This window comes from Gracilinanus agilis, chromosome 4 (genome assembly GCF_016433145.1).
Source record: "Gracilinanus agilis isolate LMUSP501 chromosome 4, AgileGrace, whole genome shotgun sequence".
Classification (NCBI taxonomy): domain Eukaryota; kingdom Metazoa; phylum Chordata; class Mammalia; order Didelphimorphia; family Didelphidae; genus Gracilinanus; species Gracilinanus agilis.
Window position 1 is genome coordinate 494,741,081 of NC_058133.1, and position 20,798 is coordinate 494,761,878.

At 41.6% G+C, this 20,798-nt stretch overlaps 1 protein-coding gene across 1 annotated transcript in view; it reads left to right on the forward strand.

The window, feature by feature from the left end:
* LOC123244524 (S-adenosyl-L-methionine-dependent tRNA 4-demethylwyosine synthase TYW1-like) overlaps positions 1-20,798 on the forward strand; it is a 282,947-nt gene that overhangs the window by 105,315 nt on the left and 156,834 nt on the right. Inside the window, exon 12 of the mRNA XM_044673037.1 lies at positions 9,871-10,048. Coding sequence (XP_044528972.1) covers positions 9,871-10,048 — 178 coding nt within the window. The remainder of the gene's footprint in view (positions 1-9,870; positions 10,049-20,798) is intronic.

Genomic DNA, 20,798 nt, shown 5'->3' on the forward strand with positions numbered 1-20,798 from the left:
TTTCTTTCTTTCTTTCTTTCTTTCTTTCTCTCTCTCTCTCTCTCTCTCTCTCTCTCTCTCTCTCTCTCTCTCTCTTTCTTAATCCTTACCTTTCATCCTAGCATCAATAGTATGTATTGATTCCAAGGAAGAAGAGTATAGGGTTAGGCGGTGGGGGTTAAGTAACTTGCTCAGAGTCACATAGCTAGGAAATATTTCTCTAGGCCTGGCACTTTTATCTACTGAGCCACCCAGCTGTCTCTCTCTATCCTCATTTCTTAAAGTAGTTTAAATTCAATTCCTTTTAACAAACATTTATTAAGCCTACTATGTGCCAGACACTATGCTAATGAGACCAGAAACTGTATCAGTAAAAACCTGATCTTTCTGCTGAGCAGAGAGACACATCTACCAAGGGCAACATGACATGCACCATGAGACACATTATTGAGGGAGGAGGTTGATGATGTTGAATGGTGTCACCTCAAAAGACAGCCAAAAGCATGTAAGAGAAGCAAACGTGCTTGGAAACAAAGCTTGGCTTAACCCACCCCTCAGACAGGACATCCCAAGGGTGTGTAGAGATGGAAGTGGAAAGAAGACATTCATCAGATATTAACTTGAGCAGGATCTTTTTGTCCTCAGCACCTAGCATAGAATCTCACACATGGTGGGAGCTTTATAAAGTTTGCTGAAATGAACAGAATTGTGCCAGTCTACCTTCAGAGTCAAGGTGAGTGGAACCATCACATCAGACTTCATCATCTCTCTCCTCTTGTCAGGAAAGACTTTGAGACATGAAGAAATTAAGAAGAAAGGCTCATTTCACCAAAAACATATAGAAGAAATTTGTGTGGGCAGTGACAGTTTTAAAGACATTTTAGGGATGGATTTTTAAAGATATCAAAGGGCAGCTAGGTAGCCCAGTGGATAGAATGCCAAGTCTAGAGATGGGAAATCCCGAGTTCAAACTTTGTCTCAGATACTTCCTAGCTGTATGATTCTGGGCAAGTCACTTAACCCCAACTGCCTATCCCCTACCACTTTGCCTTGGAACTGATACTCTGTATTGATTCTAAGATAGAAGGTAAGGGTTAAAAAAAAAAATCTCAAGGACAAGAAGGTTCAAAAAGAATGAAAAAGAACATGGATGGGATGGTACTTCCTCCCCTTCTTCCCCCCACAAGCCAAGGACTTCTGGAAGTGTTTTCATTTTGCATTCTCTTAAACTTGTGAGCTTGGCTGTTTTCACTTGAGTGTGAGCATCCATTGGAGCATAAAACAAAGGAAAACCTTTGCTCATCGAAGGTATTTGCCAGGATATCCTGTACAGAGTCCAACTCAAAGGATTATGCCTCTAGTGAAAGCAAATAACATTGTACTAATTGTACTGAGCCCTGGATTACTATAAAGTCTTGTTAGTGAAGTTACAGAGTTATTCAAGATGGATCAGCCAAATGATCCACGCTGAATAAAACCAAAGCATATGAAAATGAAAATTGCCCAGATTACAATATGCAATGGGATGGGAAGTATTGAATGAGTTCATCTCTCTCTGTCTGTGCCTTAGACAGGCTGTACAGGTAGACTATGAGCTTGGCTCAGAATTGACTAGGCCAGGGAGATTCAGATGGAGCATGTTTGGGAACTGATTCCGAGATATTTATTTTTTTTTAAACTGTTACTTTCTTTTTAAATTATTAAGACAGAAGAGTAAATGCTAGGCAGTTGGGTTAAGTGACTTGCTCAGGGTCACACAGCTAGGAAGGGTCTGAGGTCAGATTTGAACCCAGAACCTCCAAAGTCTAGGCCTGGCTCTCTACTATGCTACCTAGCTATCCCTGAGATACTTCTTTATTTATTTACTTACTCATTAATTTATTAAATCATTCATTCATCCATCCATCCATTCATTCATTCATTCATTTATTTATCTATTTACTTATTATTTTTATTTATCTATTTATTCAGTTATTTATTTATTTGCTTGTTTGTTTGTTTATTTGTTTGTTTAAACCCTTACCTTCTCTCTTGAAGTCAGTACTGTGTATTGGCTTCAAGGCAGAAGAATGGTAAGGGCTAGGCAATGGGGGATCAAGTGACTTGCCCAGGGTCATATAGCTGGGAAGTGTCTGAGGCCAGATTTGAACCTAGGACCTCCCATCTGGCTCTCAATACAATGAGCTACCCCCCTCCAAGATATTCTTTTAATAAAAAATCCTTACTGCCTGTCTTAGAATCAATACTGTATATTGGTTCCAAGGTAGAAGAGAGGGGTAAGGGTTAGGTAATGGGGGTTAAGTGACTTGCCCAAGACCACACAGCTAGGAAGTATCTGAGGCCAGATTTGAACTCAGGAACTCCCATCTTTAGTCCTGGCTCTCAAATCACTGAGCCACTTAGCTTTTTCTGAGATAGCCTTTTTTTACCAGTGGTGCAATGGAAATCTGAATTGGAATTAGGGGGTTTTGGACTAGAATTTTGCCTCTGCTGTTTTCTACCTTTGACCTTTGGCAATTTTCTGAATGCTTCTTAGCTTCAGTTTCCTTGCCTCCAAAATGAGGGATTTTGACTAGCTGTCCCCTGAGGTTCCTTCCAGCTTTAGATCTCTATGATACTGTGGTCCTGGTGATGCCATATGCCTGAAACTCTTGGAACGCCATCATTTAAGACAGTTTACATTGTAGGGACATCTAGGATGATGGAAAAAGATGTGTCCTAGAGTAAGTAGACCCCCCAGTGACTTGTATAACTATAGAGGAGGGAGGGCCTGGGTTCAAATATGACCTCAGGCACTTCTAGCCATGTGACCCTGGGCAAGTCATTTAGCTCCCACTGCCCATCCCTTATTGCTCTTCTGCCTTAGAACCAATACAGTCCTGATTCTTAGAGGGAGAGGAAGGGTTTAAAAAAAAGAGGAAGCTTCCACCACATGGGAGACCTTACCAAAGGAGACAGAACTTCATTCGGATTGAATAAGAATGAAAGTGACTTTCCTTAGGTAGCTACTCACCTCATCTTTTTTCTATCAAGTAAACTGCAGTGACTCTTTATTGCTTCTATGGATAAAATAAAAAGCACCGTTTAACGTTTAAGTCCTTTTATAGCCTGGTCGCAGCCTACCTTTCCAGGCTTATCAAACATTATTCTCTTTCCCTCATTGCCATATAGTAGAAGCTGCCTTCTGGCTCTCAGCTCCATTCTTCTGTCCTGGCTTTGCCTAGAACGTGTTTCCTACTTCCCTTTGTCCTGTAGAATTCCTCTGCTCCTTTCCAGGTATAGTTTAAACACCGCTTCCTGTTTCCTTCTAGTTATTTGTGCTTTCCCTCCCCAATTACCTGGGATTCAATCATGTTGTATTGATTCTCTTTAAAAAAATAACTTTTACTTTCTGTTGTAATAATTAAAAATGGGTTTGGCAAATATGAGAATTTAAAAAAAATTATTGTGGTCGCCATTTATAAAATTAACTCTTAAGTCACGAAGCTGTTAGCAGCTTTAGTAGCTTTATTACAGCAGGATAGAGATAGACTACCACTCATAAGTCTGCTCCAAGGAAATCTAGCTTGCTCCCTGACAAAGTTCCAATCTCTGGCCAGAGGAGCAGGAGAGTCTCAGCCTCCAAAGCAGAAGTCCTCCAATGCAGAAGTACCACACAAAAGAATCCAATGCAGAGACTCCAACGCAGAGACACCAACACAGAGGTCCTCCCTCAGTAAGATCCACCAGGGCAGCAGAAGCAGAAGAAGTCACTCAGAATGCTCTTGGCTGGCTTTTATAAGCTGTTTCCTCCATGTCACTTCCTGTCTCTCAGGTTCCTCCTTCCTTTCACTGTAGGCTGGTCTGTCACATCTCAGGAACCAATCAAAGTCTCAATTTGCCTAGCACTGCCCAGGGGTCAGTGTCTGTGGGATCCACCTCTCATCCTCTGAGGGTGTAAACTCTTATCAAAGTGATTCACAAGTTCCTGACTACTGATTAAGTTAAAAGGGTGGAGCACTCCAAGTACTTGATTAAGTTGAGATAAAAAAAATTCCCTTTCACACTGCCTTAGAATTGATACTAAGTATGAGTTCCAAAGGAGAAGAGTGATAAAGACTAGGCAGTGGGGGTTAAGTGACTTATCCAGGAGGTGTCTGTGTCTAGATTTGAACTCAGCACTTCCTTTCTCCAGGCCTTGCATTCTATTCTCTGAGCCACTGTTGATTCTCTTTATATATTGTCTCCCCTAGTAGAATGTAAACATATTGATTAGAGGGCTTTTGTGTGTGTGTGTGTGTGTGTGTGTGTGTGTGTGTGTGTGTGTATATATTTTTTTTTAAACCCTTACCTTCTGTCTTGGAGTCAATACTGTGTATTGGCTACAAGGCAGAAGAGTGGTAAGGGTGGGCAATGGGGGTCAAGTGACTTGCCCAGGGTCACACATCTGGGAAGTGTCTGAGGCCAGATTTGAACCTAGGACCTCCCATCTCTAGGCCTGGCTCTCAATCCACTGAGCTACCCAGCTGCCCCCTTTTTTATATTTTTATTCCTAGGCCTAACACAGTTTATGATATGTATAATAGGTGCTTAATAGTACTCATTGGTTGACTACAGCATATGAAACCCAAGGGCTGCCCTTGGTAGATAGAAATCACTAAAAGCCCCAAGGGAAGGCCTCTAGCACATCATGTAGAGCCTCTGATGGGCTTAAGGAAAGAGTCCTAGAGTCTCTGGGTTGAAAAGAGTCTTAGTATTGATTCTAAGATGGAAGATTAAATATTTTAAAAAAGAAAGGAAAAGTACCTTTATTACCATCAAGTCTAACTTATTCAGAGGCAGAAATTCCTTTACACTACCTAGCAAGTGGTCAGCCCAGCCTGTGTGCCAACATGTATGGTAAGCTAAGGTAGAGTGTTCATTTTTTGACAGGTCTGATTGTTAGGAAATTTGAATTGAAATCTGTATTTTTGCAATTTTCTGGGTCTAGCAGAGCTCTTCCTCCTGACAGTCCGTATATAGCTGAAGATAGCAATCAGGTTGCCTCTAGTCCCCTCATTTCTTAAATCATTTCTCCAGGCTAAACATCACTGGTTCCTTCAATCAATCCTTGTATGGTTTTGTGAAAAAGAGAAAGAGAAGAAAGAAAGAAGGAAGGAAGAATGAAGGAGGAAGGAAAGAAGGAAGGAGAATTTATAGGCTCTAGGCCAGTGAGCTTGCCTTTGATTGCTGTCAGAGTTAAGAGATGGTTAGTGACACTCATTACATCCATGAGCCAGTGTGACTTCATCAAAACCAGGTAATTCTAGGCTAAACTTTTTCATTTTTGACATAGTTAGTGTTGTAGGTTAGGTAACAACTAGGTGAACATTAGTTGGATTTATAGGTGTTAGAATGACCATATCCAGAGTTGTGTTTATTTGTCAGCCTAAAAGGAGGTCTCTAGTGGAGTGTCTAGGGATCTATGCTGTTTAACATTTTTATCAGTGATTTGGAAAGAGAAAGAGGAAAAGAACATATTTATCAAATTTGCAAATGACACAAAGTCAAGGATTGAGAATTGGGAGTTTGTGTGTACTCTAGTGGAAAAAGCTCTGGTTCTAGGTCTAGAGAAAACTTGGTTTCAAATCCTGTCTTTGATGCTCACTATCTATATGACTTTCAACAAATCACTGAGTTTTGATTTTTCCTGGGCCTTAGCTTCTTCATCTGTGAATGAAGCAATGGAAGAGCTGGCCTCTGAGGTCCCATCATGCTCTAACCTGGCCCTGTCCCATGACCCTACATGTTGAATATCAAGATCCAAATTCAATCTCAACAGGCTAAAACTTTAGAGTGAATCTAATAAGATGAAATTTGTCAAGGACAGATGTGAAGTCCTTTATTTGGATTAAAAAAAAGTCAACTCCACATGTACAAGACAGCTGAGCTGTGGCTGGATAGCTATTTGTCTGAATAAGATCTTGGGGTTTTAGTGGACTTCAAGCTCAATACGAGCCAATATTGTGATGTAGAAGTGTACCCTCCCCTCCCCCCAAATTAATGTGATCTTAGGCTACATTAAGAGAGGCAGACGATTGAGAATGAGGGAGTTGAGAGTCCTGCTCTACTTTGCCTTGGCAGACATCATCTGGGCTATTTACTTTGGAGTACTACATTTTAGGAAAAATCTCCAGGAAGTTAAAACTCTGTTGAGAAAATGGAAGATCCCAGAAGGGCCCAAATTTTGTCTTGGGGAAAGCAGTATGAGATGCGAATAACTGACTCCAGAGAGAAGGCAGGGCTACCCATGTTGTTTTGTGCCTGTTTCCCTTAGAAAAGAGAATGACTGACCAGGGAGGTGATAGCCATAATAAGCAAAAAGGTTATAAGAGAGTATCTGTCTGCCTTTGTTAAATGCAAGCCCCTTGGTCCAGATGTGCTATAATCTCCGATTGTGGAAGAGCTGACAGATGTGATGGCTGAGTTATTGTCAGGCCTATTGAAAGATTATGGCTAATGGGAGAGGTGCCATGAAATGGGAGAAGGGCCAATGCCCCTATTTTCAAATAAAAGGGAAGAGAACAGAGTCATTAAACTAAAGGCCAGTGAGTTCGACTTCCATTCTGGGAAAATTCTAGAAGAGGTCATAGAACAGATGGTGAATGTCTAGAAAGTTAATCAATGATGACAGTAAATCTTCATCAAGAGTGGTCGGGGTGGGGGGCATCTGGGTGGCTCAGTGGATTGAGAGCCAGGTCTAGAGATGGGAGGTCCTGAGTTCATATTTGACCTCAGACACTTCCTAGCTGTGTGACCCTGGGCAAGTCACTTCACCCCTATTGCCTGGCCCTTACCACTCCTCTGCTTTAGAACACTACATAGTATTGATTCTAAGATGGAAGGTAAGGATTTAAAAAAAAAAAAAAGAAGAGTGGTCATGGGGGCAGTCATGGACTCAGTAGATAGGGTGCCAGGCCTGGAGACATGGGAAGTCCTGGGTTCAAATGTGCTCTCATGTAATTCCTAGCTATATGACTTTGGACAAATGAGTTAATTCCATTTACCTAAGCCTTACTACTCTTCTGCCTTGAAACCAATACTTTGTATCAATTCTGAAACAGAAGGTAAGAGTTAAAAAAAAAAAAGGGTAAGTCATGCCAGGCTAACCACTTTTCCTTTTTTGACAGGATAAATGTAAAGTCTTGCCTGCGGGTACAAAAAGTCAACTTCACTCGTATAAAATGGGGGAGACACAGGTAGCAGTGTTTCAGAAAAACGAATGCTAGAGGGAACTTGCAAAAGGCTAATTTAGGTTTGATATTAGGAAACATTTCCTAACAAGTAGAGTCATCCAAAAGTTCCGTAGAGTGCCTTAAAATGTGGGGGGCTAGGGCAGCTGGGTAGCTTAGTGGAGTGAGAGTCAGGCCTAGAGACAGAAGGTCCTAGGTTCAAACCCGGCCTCAGCCACTTCCCAGCTGTGTGACCCTGGGCAAGTCACTTGACCCCCACTGCCCACCCTTACCAATCTTCCACCTATGAGACAATACACTGAAGTACAAGGGTTAAAAAAAAATGTGGGGGGCTCCCCATCCTTGGGGTCTTTTAGGTAGAGGCAGAAGGACCATTTGTTGAGTAGGTAATGGGGGGTTACTTTTGTTTTTGGCTAGTATGATGTGGTCTCTGACTTAAGTTTGTGATTTTGTGACTCCTTTCACTCATGAAGATCTTCAACCTTCAGTGACTTTTAAAAGATAAAAGAGATTACTTGAGGCACATAGAAGTTAATGACTTGACCAGAGTCAATGACTGTATGGCACCTTTTTGCAGCTGATGATTGAATGGCCATTCAATGGCCATGATGTGAGAAGGCAGGGAGGGAGGGAGGTGCTTGTACCAGGGCAGACAGTCATCACACAGATGCCATCAGGGCTCCATCTACTAAGCACCCAGCACTAGGAAAACCACTTAACCAAAGAAGCCAGGAGAAAAAAATCCTTGTTAGAGCAGTTAGATGTTTACCAGTGATGAATGGAAGGCAGTGGCTTTTGCTGCTGCACGATATCTCCCTCTGAACATAACTCATTTCTCGATGGACCCTGTGTTGCTCCTCTTGCATGGGGGTGGAACACGTGTCTGTGGCATTTCAGTTCAATGCATTGGACTTTTTTCAGTGGCTCCCCTGTTTGGGGGACAGCTATAAAGATGAAATGGTCCCTGATTGTTAAAAACCCATTATGAAATACAGATTCTTCTGTTTGGCATTTAAAGCTCTTTACAGCCTGTCTCCATCCTCCATTTCTAGGAGAAATGCTCATCACTCCCCTTTCCTCATATGTGTCTGAGCCACACTTTCCTACTTGGCTATTCCTTGTGCATAATATCCTATCTCCCATCTCGGAGCCTTTGCATAGGCTGTCTGTCCTCTGTAACTGGAACACATTTCATTCTACATGTGATGTATTGAACTGAATCACCATAGGAAAAAAGGATTCCATCAGTGAATTAAAAAAAAAAAAAGCTTATGTCTAGGCACTTCCAGGAACAATCCCTAGGCTCCACAGGGAATCCAGATATATAATTTCTTCACAAATGTGTAGGTAGTTTTGAACTAGAGGAGGTACTTAGTGTATGAGGAGAAGTTATTTGTTTTAGGCTTGCCTGCTGCTAATTTCTGATCTCCAAAGATGGAGACACTTTGGAGAGGCCAGGCAGCAGGCAGTCTCATCCTCCCTTTTCCCCACGATCCATCCTTTTACTCTTAGCATAATCTTCTTAGAGTACATCGTGATCAGTTTTATTGTTTTGTTCAGTAGTGTCCCATCGACCACCAAATAACCTTATATTTAGGACCAATTGGTAGCTGAATTGGAGAAGTCAGACTGGAATTTTGCACCAAGGAGAGAAGGGATCAATTTGTTTACCATTCAGAATTCCTAGAGACTTATTAACTGAGAGAGGCGACTTCTCATACGGAGGAGGAGAGAGGTTTCTTTTCTTAGACATTGATCAAAAATTTTCATTTAAAGATTACTCTTACAAAAATGAATAATATGGAAATATAGGCATTGAGTGATAATACATGTATAATCCAGTGGAAATGCTTGTCAGATCTGGGAGGGAGGAAGGAGGAAAGAGGGAGAGAACATGAAACATGGAAAAATACTTAAAAATTAATAAATTTAAAAAAATTTTGTTTTAAAAAAAGTGATTGATATTCAAGATGATCTGCTGTATTCTTTAAGTGGTGTTTCTGTTCCTCTCTATAGATCCCCCCTTAGATTATAAGCTCCTCAAGGCCTGAGACTCCCCCTTTTCATCTTGGAATGCCCAGTCTCTAGCACAGTGCCTTGGCCATAGGGATGGGGTCTGGACCTGTAATTTCACTGTTACAGGGAATTCCCAGGAGAGAGAATGCCTTCTATCAATCCATGTTAGCAATTTTCCAGTAACTTCTTAAAACACGGAGAGGATTAATAACTTATCCAAGGTCACAGGACTAGTATTTGTCCAAAGGCAATATATAAGCCCAGGTCTTTCAGGCTTTGAGGCCAGTTCTCTGTCCCCTCCTCCATGTGGTCTTGTATATAATCGATACTTAATAAAGTTTATTAAATTGAATACTGCTGAGATAGCTTCTCCTTCCAGTAACAAACAGAATTTGGGAAGACAGTCTGTTAGAAAATTGAGGATTGCCTGTATTGTTTAATCAATCAATAATAGTTAAACTAAGGAGCAGTTGTTGACATTCTTCTGAATCAAAGAAACCTTTTTCTCTTTCTCTTTCCTGCAAATGCTTCTACCACCTTTTTTTTGCTGTATCCAGAATCAGTTGGCAGTCCTTCTCCCTTGTCTGATCCAGTTAGAAAGTGACAAGAAGTCTTTGGTATCTGTATACCCTTTTGGGTCAGCTTCCTTGTGTTCCTTTTCTAGGAGTTCCTGGTGTGAAAGCCGAACGCTTAGAGGAAGGTCTGCAGGTGAAACATTGTGCCCTGTCGCTTGTAGGAGAGCCCATCATGTACCCAGAAATCAACAGCTTCTTGAAACTGCTACACCAGCACAGAATTTCCAGCTTCCTGGTCACCAATGCTCAGTTTCCGACAGAGATCAGGTGAGGAATGTTTGGGATGGTGATTATTCAGGCACCTCAAGTGTAGCCAGACTTGCCAATCAAATCTGCATTTGATTGATGAGTGACTGGGAATGTCCAAACTCTGATTAAGCCATCTCAGTAGCAAATGGGATGTCTGTTCAGTATAGAGTACATGAGAAAATGACTGTTGATTTCTTTCTTTCTTTAAAACAAAAAGTCATTTAGGAATTTATTGATTTGGGGTTTTTTCATCCTTGCCCTTTTTAAGTTACTTTGCTTTCTTTACCTCTAATTCACCGTCTCTTTTAACAAGGAAAAGAATTAAAGTCAAACCTATTGATAGAGTGATGCCCTTATTAGATGGCATATGCAGCATTCTGAATCTATAATCCCCTGCCTCTATCCCTTCGTAATCTCCCTGTTTCTCATTGCCTTCTCTCTAAGGAAGAAAAGGAGAGAAGTGCCATTCTTCAGCTTTGTTGGGGTCAAGATGGACTATTCTAATGATAAATCATTTTAAGGTTCTTTTCATTTACATTATTATAATAATTGCATATGTATATATGATGCACATATATCATTTTTCAGGATTTTGGATCAATATTTGGTTTAATATTTTCCTTGTCATCATTTTGTCTTGTCTTGAAATCTCCATTTCCTTCAAATTTGGTTGTCTTTCCCACCTTGGCTTAATTTCAGAGCAGCAAATTTCCCTCTAGAAATGATAGTAGTGATTGATATCATGAGTTTAGCAGTGTATGACATACATTCTGTCCCTGGGTTTATTATGTTTAGAGTGCGGGAATATTTTAACCTCTCAATTTCCTAGGCAAAAAAGGAGGGAAAAAAATCCATATCTTTTATGCCACTAAATACCTAGAACTCTGGCAGAGTTAGAATCTTGTTAAAATTAAATGAATGAATGAAGCTTTTATTCAGCACTTACTTTGTGCAAAGCATTTTTTTTTAACCCTTAATTTTCTGTTTTAGTAAAACTCTAATAACGGAAGGATAAAAGGGTAGGCAAACAAATGTTAGTGACTTGCCCAGGGTTTGCACAGCCTAGGAAGTGTTTGAGGTCAGATTTGAATAAACATTTTTATAGAAGAAAGAGCCATCCAGTGAAAATTAGCGTCTAACTCTACCCATCCTTTGGTGATTGTTGTATTTTCCCATAAAATGTCTGATCTATTAAAAAAAAAGAAATTCAACTTTCTCTGTAAGAAGAGTAATTCTTGATGGTTTTAAGGAAGAGAATGTTAACTGACCTTCACTCCTTCCTGCTGTGTTTGGTCAGCTTATGATTAGGCTGTCTCTATAATAATCTCTATTAAGTTATCTCTGTAATGTAGCAAAGGTTATATTATATTATAGTAAAAGAAGCTGCTGCTCAAATTTTAAAAAAGGGGGCTTTTGGTAAATATACAAAATGACTCCTTTTGTACATTTCTTGTACATATTTTTTTTACACTAAATACTCATTTTTTGAAATCGGTAAATGCATTTTGTACGTCTGGCCAAAAGAGCCGTATAACGCCTTGAAACATGATTTATTCTTTTAATATTTGGGGGGACTGGTAGACAAATGATTTTTATAAGCAAAAGCATTATGCTCTAACAGAATAATACGAGGTCAATTTTGAATTTAATGAAAGATTTTTGTTGTTGTTGTTGGGCGAGGTCTGGACCTATGATTTTATTGATGTGGGGCGCTCTCGGTTTAGACATTCCCTCCACTGATGCTGATCAGCAGCTAGTGATAAATTAGTTCATTGAATTTATGGCATCAAGCCCGAAGTTTCTGCTCTTTGGATTCTCAGGAAACTGGCTAGACATTGCTCAAATAAGGATGGAAAGACTTGCTTCGGCAGCATGCAGAAAACAGCTCAGGCTGTGAGGCTTAATGAGTATTTCTATTAAACTGAATGTCTCTGTTCATTGGCTTTTAGAATCCTGCTCCATGCTGGTGTTGTAAAATTCTGTAGGGCAGCCCTCCCAGTAGCCTGTATAAAAGTTAATTAGTGTTCGGTGCCAACACGAGCCCCTTCGTGCAGTTGGTGATTCTGGTGCCTTTTTGGGGGGTGGATATTCGTGGATGGGGTAACTAGCTCTGTGTCATGTGGCATGTTTTATTTTTATGTATTTAAAAAAAATCCACATTTGGGGGGGATGGGTGGGTGGCTCGTATGATATACTTTTCAAATTCTTTTAAAAGTTTCTGGGGTAACTCAGACTAGTGTCAGCGAAGCAGAGCAGGAAAAAGACCACGAAGTCTTGTTGTTTGGGTGGCGTTCTCAATTCTCTCAATTCTCTCAATTCTCTAGATCGGTGAGAAGCTGTTTAGCAAAACCAATTCCTGAGAAGCCTGAACTATGCTTGTTTGGGTGAAAGAATTAATATTGGGTTTACTAACTGACCACCCCACAGGCCTATAGCCCGAAAGATAAAAGGCTTCTATGTCATTCTATTTAATAAGCATTTAGGCCTTGGCAAGGCTAGAATAGGGAAGGCTATTGTTGTAAGATTCTAACCTTTCTTGTGGCTTGTTCAGGTTCAAAATGATTTATTTATTATTATTTTTTAAAATCTTTACCTTTTTTTTATTTAAACCCCTACCCCCTTTGTGATAATTAGATTAAATCTACCCTACCCATCTTTAGATTTAATCTAATCATCATACCCTCCATCTTAGATTTGTTGCTGTGTATTGGTTCCAAGGCAGAAGAAAGGACTAGGCAATGGGAGTTAAGTGACTTGCCCAGGGTCACATAGGTAGGAAGTATCTGAGTCCAGATTTGAACCCAGGACCTCTCGTCTCTAGGCCTGGCTCTCAATCCACCGAGCCACATAGCTGCCCACTACCTTCCATCTAAGAATCAATACTAAGTAATCGGTTCCAAGGCAGAAGAGTGTAAGGGGCTGTGCATTTGGGGTTAAGTGACTTGTCCAGGGTCATACAACTAGGTCAAATTCAGACCCAGGAACTCCCATCCAAAGCTATTACTTTTATCCAAGCTTTGATTAGTCAGAGCAGTGTGAGACCATGGCTTCTGCGGGCCTCAGGTCTTAATCCAGGGTCTGTAAACTTTGTTTTTTAATGTTTCGATAACTGTACTTCAGCGTGATTGGTGATCCTCTGCGTTTCATGAATTTAAGGGGTCCTTCAGCCCTGCTTCAGAAATGCTTGTGCTTGAACCACGTCTGTTGCCTCCTCCCAGGTCCCTGAGGAGTGGATCCCCTGGCTGAGGGATGCCTCAGGGAACACACAGTGGGAGTGGGCCCAGCCTGTCCCTGGGAGCTCCTGCCTGCTGTGGCCCTCCTCATTAGCTAGGCTTTTCCCTCTGAAATCTGAAATCAGATCCAAAAACTTTCTGTGGGGGACAATTGCCTTGAGAGATGCCTCTGGCAGATGTGGAACAGCATAGCCTTTGGCCTAGAGGCAGGGCCCTGCTAGGCATGTCCTCTCCTTTTTGGCGGATATTTTGGGGTCACTGTGTCTATCCGTGCAGCAAGAACCAGACTGAGGTCTTGGTGCCCACCAGGTGCAGGCAGGGGTTGGCAGGTTCATAGATAGGAAGTTGGCATATGTTAGGCTGCCTGGGATGGGGGCCTTCATGTTAGTTGGGTCTCTGGGCCATTTTATTTTTATTTATTGTTTTTTTCCTCTAATTTATTTTTCTTTCTTTTTTTTCAGATTACATGTATTTTTTTTTTTTTTAAACCCTTACCATCTGCCTTAGAATCAATACTATGTATTGTTCCAAGGCAGAAGAGTGGTAAGGGCTAGGCAATGAGGGTTAAGTTAAGTGACTTGCCCAGGGTCACACAGCTAGGAATTGTTTGGGCTGGATTTGAACCTAGGACCTCCTGTCTCTAGGCCTGACTCTCAATCCACTGAGCTATTCAACTGCCCCCTATATATTGATTTTGAAAAAGTAGCATGTGCTGCCTTTTGTTTTTATCTCATTGTCATTTCTTAGCATTCTACTAGCCTTCCCTGCTCCTGAGACAAAAACATATAAGCTAAAGCATTGCCATAGAGCTTGTGGCTGGTCCCTGGAAGCTCTGTGAGGGCAGGAACTGTTATTTTTCATTGTATCCCCATGCCAGCAAAATGACTGGCACAGTGTAGATGCCTAATAAATGCATATTTCTTGACTGACGAACCTTGCCACTGAGAGATTGGCCCTTACTCTCAACTGGCTGCCTTGTGGTGGTGTTTTTCTTTTTATTATCATCATGGTGAATACTCTGCTCCTGGTTCTGCTTAGCTTTTCTCTTTTAAAGTCAATTTTATTGGTTTCTTTTATTTTAAATCATTTTCCTTCTCCTTCTCCCAGAAAGCAGACCTGTGTAACAAAGAGGAGAAAAGAGGGTAAGAATAATTCAGCAAAACTAACCAATGTGCTGAAAAAGTCTGACATTGTATGGAATATTCTACCTCTGTGGTCCCCACTGTTATGCTAATCCTAATGTTATGAGGTTCTGAAGCTGGGTATAGTGGGTGAACCCCAAGAGAAACACTTAAGTTGAAGTAGTGAAACATAAAGAACCCCTACAGCATTAGTTGTTGTTAAGATATAGTGAATCTGCTGAACCCAACTTCAGATTTAACAGTGTCCCAGAATAGTCAGCCAGATAAATAATCTATTGTTAGAATTATACAGCTACTTCTCTAACTGACTTTCTGGCCTAAATTGCATAACGCTAGATTGACTGCGAATTATACTTTGCTATAACTGGTACAATTCTCCTCTTTCCTTAAATATCCCAAGGATGTAATCACTAAGCCCTAAGATTAGAGATGATACCAAATCTAAGGTAAGTTTGAAGATTTAATGCTAACAGGCTTAGGAGGGGAAGCAGGGTAATGACTGGGAAGGAGGGAAATAGGAAGTCCTTAAGTAACTAAAGCTAATGATGCTAATGATGGTATTTGATTTGATGATGGTCAGATTTGCCAGTTGCCAGTCTGATTGGGCCAGACTGGCCTCAGCCTAAATCAGGTTACTCCGCTCTTAGATGTTGTTGTTTCTTGGTGATTAACTCAGGATCAGATTATTCAAGATAAGGTTAACACAGGATCAGGGATGGTGAAATTGGTTGGTGCATGTTGCTGGTAAATTAAGTTGACCCATAGCCTACCCTTACCAGAAGCCCACCCGCTCCAAGCCTAATCTCGAAATTGAGATCTCTTCTCAGTTCAAATCCTTCCTTATATACCTGAGCCTCAACTGCCTTGGCACCTGCCAGCTCCTGTTGGCTCAGTTCATTCTATATTCTAATCAGGTAACTGTCCATTATCCTGATTTCCATATTGCCATGCAATTAATTATTACACCACCTCAGAAAAAAGGTGAGACCATATCTTCTCTGAGCTCTTCCTGGGGCTGAGATTGTCCTTCATGACTGATGAAATCTGCTTTGGGTTATTTTGTTGTTCTTTTCCCCATTTACAATATCTACTCTCTAGTTCTGTTTACTTTTCTCTGCATCATTAGTTATCTACAAATCTTCCAAAGCTTCTCTGCATTCTTCACGTGGGGCCATTTTATGGCACTGTGGGATTCCAGGGACTTTCTCTTTGCTTCCACCTCATCGAGGCCCTTTTCCTTCAGGATGCAGCTCAAGCCTCACCTTCACCTTGGAGCCTTTCCTCATCCTCCTTACTGCTAATCCCTATCCTCCCTCTCAAACTCCCAGGTGTTTATTGATATTTCTTCTCTTCTGTTTCCATACTTATACATAGTTTCACTACTTCCCCCTTCAGAATGCAAGCTACTTGAGAGTAAGATTGTTATCCCTTGACCTTGTTTCCCCAGTGCCTGGCACAATGGCTGGCACACAGAAATACTTGGTAAATTCCTTATTGATTGGCTGATTTTTATTCTCATTGCTGTCATTTTACAATAGAACCTCATTACCACCAGCTTGGAGCACTGCAGTGACTTCCCAGCTTGCATCCTTTCCTCTGTCCTCCCCTTCTAATCTGTCCTCTGCCCGACAGCCATATGATGTTTCCTCAGGCTCAGATCTGATTGTGCCATTCCTTATGCTCTGAGTTTTTCAGGGGCTCCTTTTTGCCCCACAGAATCAATCTCAAATTCTAGTCTGGCCTTCCAAGGTTCCCCTCTCCCTTTATTTTATAGGCCAGTCAAGCTGGGCTAACTTTCTTCTTTCTCCTTCTTCTCTGCCTTTGCATTTGCCATTCCCTGAACCTGGTATGCTCTGATCTTCACCCACCTACTTGTCCTTTCACTTTTCAGGCTAGGTGGGCCCTTCTCCATCCTCCATCCCTCTCTCCAGTCAAAAAAGGTCTTCCCTTCCTTGGCTATCTCATGGGTACTTGGACTTCTAGCATGTGCCTCTTAATTCTTTGTGGCTGGTAGAACTCATGTCTTATTTGCCATTTTACATTTGTTGTTGTTGAGTATTGTCTGACTCCTTGGGATCCCATTTGGAGTTTTCTTGGCAGAGATTCTGGAGTGGTGTGCCATTTCCTCTAGCCCATTTTACGGATGAATTGAGGCAAACAGGGTTGAGTGACTTGCCTAGGATGTTGAGCCTGTGTTGAGTCACACAGCTAGGAAATGTCTGAGGCTAGATTTGTACTGAGGAAGGTGAGTCTTCCTGACTCTAGACTCGGCACTCCATCCACTGTACCACTGAGCTCTCCTCCATTTTATATACATTCAGTTAAGTGTTGTTTAAAAGTAATTGAATGTGTGTATCCATTTTATATATATATATGTATTGTGTTATTTTCAGCTAGTATATTTAGTCAGTGCCTCAGCACTGAAAATACAAAGATGAATTAGATATATGTTAAATTTAATATATAGACTCATATATAACGTTCTCTCTCTCTCTCCCCTCCCTCCCTCCTTCTCTTTCTCTTTCTCTGTCTCTCTGTCTCTCTCCATTTCTCTCTCCCGCCCTCTCTCTTGCTTAAGAAGCAAACTATATGTAATAGTCATTCAGAATTTCTTATTCAGTCCTTATTCCTATTCTTTGTATATTAAACTGTTTGCTTTTGATGAGGATGAAGTTCACCGTAAAAAAGATTTAAAGAACAAATGTAACAGAACTGAAGTCACTCTTTATTCGTCTCTTCTTGTGGCCCACCCCCAGTGTACCCATGCTTTTCTGCTACTTTCATTGATGAGTCACAGAAACTGCAGGGTTGTTGATGCAGGGAGCATAATTTTTTTTTTTTAAACTTGTATCTTCTGTCTTAGAATCTATACTGTGTATTGGTTTTCAAGGCAGTAAGGGCTAGTCAGTGGGGGTTAAGTGACTTGCCCAGGATCACATAGCTAGGAAGTGTCTGAGTTCAGATTTGAACCCAGGACTTTCTATCTCTAGGCCTGGCCTCTCTGTCCATTGAGCCACTAGCTTCTTGACCTCCAAGGCCTGAGCTTTTAATGACAACATTTTCCTCTTTCACCTTTGTGTTTGTTAGTTCTAAATGCCTCTGGATAATGGACTACATACTTCTGGATACTGTATGCGGATGATAGGCTCTGTTGGAAGCTTGTTTAAACCTTTGTATAAATCATGTTTTTTCCTCTCGGACCACACACTCTGCCTTTTTAACTGCAGTAGCCTGTCCTACATCCCCTAGCTGCTTTATTGAGCTGAAAATATTGAAGCACTTCATATGTATCTGAATTGACGATTGAAGGCATATGAAAATCTGATTATCCAGAGACATGACTTGACCCCTTTTCTAGGCATTTGATACCAGGTAGGAGGATTCTTGAGCTCTTTTCCCACAGCTTTTCAAGGGTCGGGAGGCAGAGCAGAGACATCCTGCTGTGTAACTGAACTCAGCTATTTAACTGTTCCAGATAAACCCAGAGAGCTGAGATCTGAGTCTTCAGGGTCGACCAGGTGAGCTCAAGCTAGGCGTTCAGTCATATGGTTTATGAGGCTGTTCCCTGAAAGATTATGGCATGATTGAACAAGCCCGGCTGTATTGTTTAAAAGCAGAGTCCATGGAATGTGCGACTCCTGGGTATATCAGAACTGAAAATCAGCTCAAGCGTTCTTGGATTCACCCTTTGGGAGTCAGATAGGATTGTTCCTTAGATGTTCGTCTTCAGGTGGTGTGGCAGGAGGGTCACCACTGTGTGAACAGGCCAGCAGAAGGCCTGGCCAGTCTTAGATCTCTTACCAAGCAGGCAAGTCACTGTCATCATCAGGGTCAACAAGTATGAAGTGCTTGCTGTGGGCCAGACGCTCCAAGCCAGTTTCCTCCTGTATAAAAGGACGGGTTTGAATTAGGTGGTTCCTAACATTCCTTTCCTCTCTGACACTTATTGCTTTATGGTTTGATGTTCCTGTCTTCTCTCAGAGAGATGGGAAGCTATAAGAAGACATCACAGGTATTTGTGTCTGTCTCTCTCTAATGTGACCCTTGTGGCACGGACTGCCACATTGGATAGGGGGCCCTGGCTCTCTCTGGGGGATTTTCTTGCCCTTGTCTTGCAGTCTCCCCTCAGGGAACCTAGGAAAATGCGTGCCGCATCCTTCCTCTCTGATGTTCCTGAGGGCCACTCCTCCCTCAGAAGCATGCACGTGACGGACGTGTTGCCAAGAATCTGAAGAGGTGTGTGTGGGGGGAGCTCACGAAGTCATATAGTCCCATATTTGGGGGCTTCAGGCATGGAAGCCTCTCCCTGCCGGAGTCCTAGGAGTCCATGGAGAGAGGACATTGTGGTTGTCTTCATGGCTTCTAGGCCGTCTTTATCGCTGCCAGCCAGGTGGGCTGCTAGAATCTGTGGATCTAGATCAGTGGTTCCCAAACTTTTTTGGCCTGCCACCCCCTTTCCAGAAAAAAATATTACTTAGCCCCCTGGAAATTAATTTTTTAAAAATGTTAATAGCAATTAATAGGAAAGATCAATGCACCTGTGGCCATCACTGCTCTCCTGGATCACTGCAGCACCCACCAGGGGGCGGTGGCACCCACTTTGGGAATCACTGATCTAGATGATGTTTCTCAGTAACCCTGCACATCTTGGGGCAACAACTCATTTGTTTTCCCCAGTAACTCAATTGGCAAGTGGGTGGGCTAAAGGATAGCTCAGCAGTGAGGCCCCTCCAGCTACATTTGCTTGTCAGAGAATCCATATGAAGATCTGGGAGGAACCTTAGAGACAATCCATTCCACTCCCCATTTCACTGATGAGAAGGTGGAAGCTCACAGACTTAAAGGGATTTGCTCAGGTTCACACAGGTCCTAAGTGAGTGGCAAGGACCAGGATTTTGGCTGAGATCTTTTGGCTCTAATTCACATTTTTCGTTATGTTGTATGGCTACCATTTCACCATGAGTATAAAATAAACATTCTCAATAGTTATGAACAAAATGGGAACAAGATCTCTACCCAAAACTTTAAAAACCAAATTATGTTCTGTTTAAAAAGATAAATTTTAATATAAAATTAAGACCAATTAAGTCCATTTTTATATGTATAAAGTTTGGGTGTCTTCACTGATTTTTATATGGTGACAATCATATAACACTGTGATCCTACTCTGTTGTCTCCTTGTTGCATGGGAATGACCACTCCTTTTTGGAGGCTGTTCTGACAGAATGCTGGTGAAGGTTTCCAGCCTGGGCCCTGTCCAGTGGACTCTTGTACAAAGCTAGATTAGATTAGCCAGGTTTAATTGGCTCATCAGATCAGCTGCTCTGTGATGAACTTTTTAGTCATAGGAAATCTGAAAAACTAAGTTTTAGAGCAGTTGCAATTTTTGTCAGTGGAAGGAGTATCCACGCCAAAGAAGTCATTGAAGTATCGATTATACAAACTGAAATGATAGCAGGAGATCAAGGCAGAATGTATATTCTTTTTCCTGCTTTCCTGTTGGGACCATTCAACAAATGCTCTCTTGATATCACTGAGATGCCTTTTGCCACTGTCTCTTGCAACCGTGACACTGTACATCAGTTCCTTCTTCTCCATGCTATTCTCTTCTCTAGGTTTTCAGGATACCACTCTCTCCTGGTGACCTGTCTATCTACTTGTCTAACCACTCTTTGTCCATCTCCTTTGCTGGACCTTCCTCCAGGTTATACTCACTTGACTATGGGTGATCCCAAAGCTCCATCTTAGACCTTCTTCTCTTTTCTCTATTATTTTGTTTGGTAATCTCATCAGCTCCCTTGGATCTAATTATCATTTCTATCAGGATGATTTTCAGATCTCCTTATGCATCCCTTAACCTTTCTCCCAACCTTCAGTGTTACATCTCTGATAGCCTGTTAGACATCTCACACTGGATGTCCCACAGACCTCTTAAACTCAACTTGCCTCAAACCAAACTAATTGTTTTTTTTTCTGTGTCCTGTCTCCTTCCTAAATGGCCTGTTCCTGTCTAGGTCACCACCATTCCAGTCCTCTGGGCTCACAACCTAGAGGTCATTGTCTACTGGTTACTATCTCAACCCGATATCTATTAGTTGCCAAGTCCTGTTGATTCTGCTTTTGAAACGTACCTCATCTATGTCCCCCTTTTCTTCTCTGACACTGCAGCCTCCCCTTTGGTATAGGCTCTCCTCCCCATTTGCTGTTGTTAAGTCTTGGCTGACTCTTTGTGATTCCTTTTGGGGTTTTCTTGGTAAAGAGCCTGGTGTGATTTGCCATTTCCTTCTCCAGCTTATTTAATAGACAAGGAAATGGTATCAAACAGGGTGAAGTGATTTTCCTCGTCTTATAATTAGTAAGTGTCCCAGGCTAGATTTGAACTCATGAAGGTGA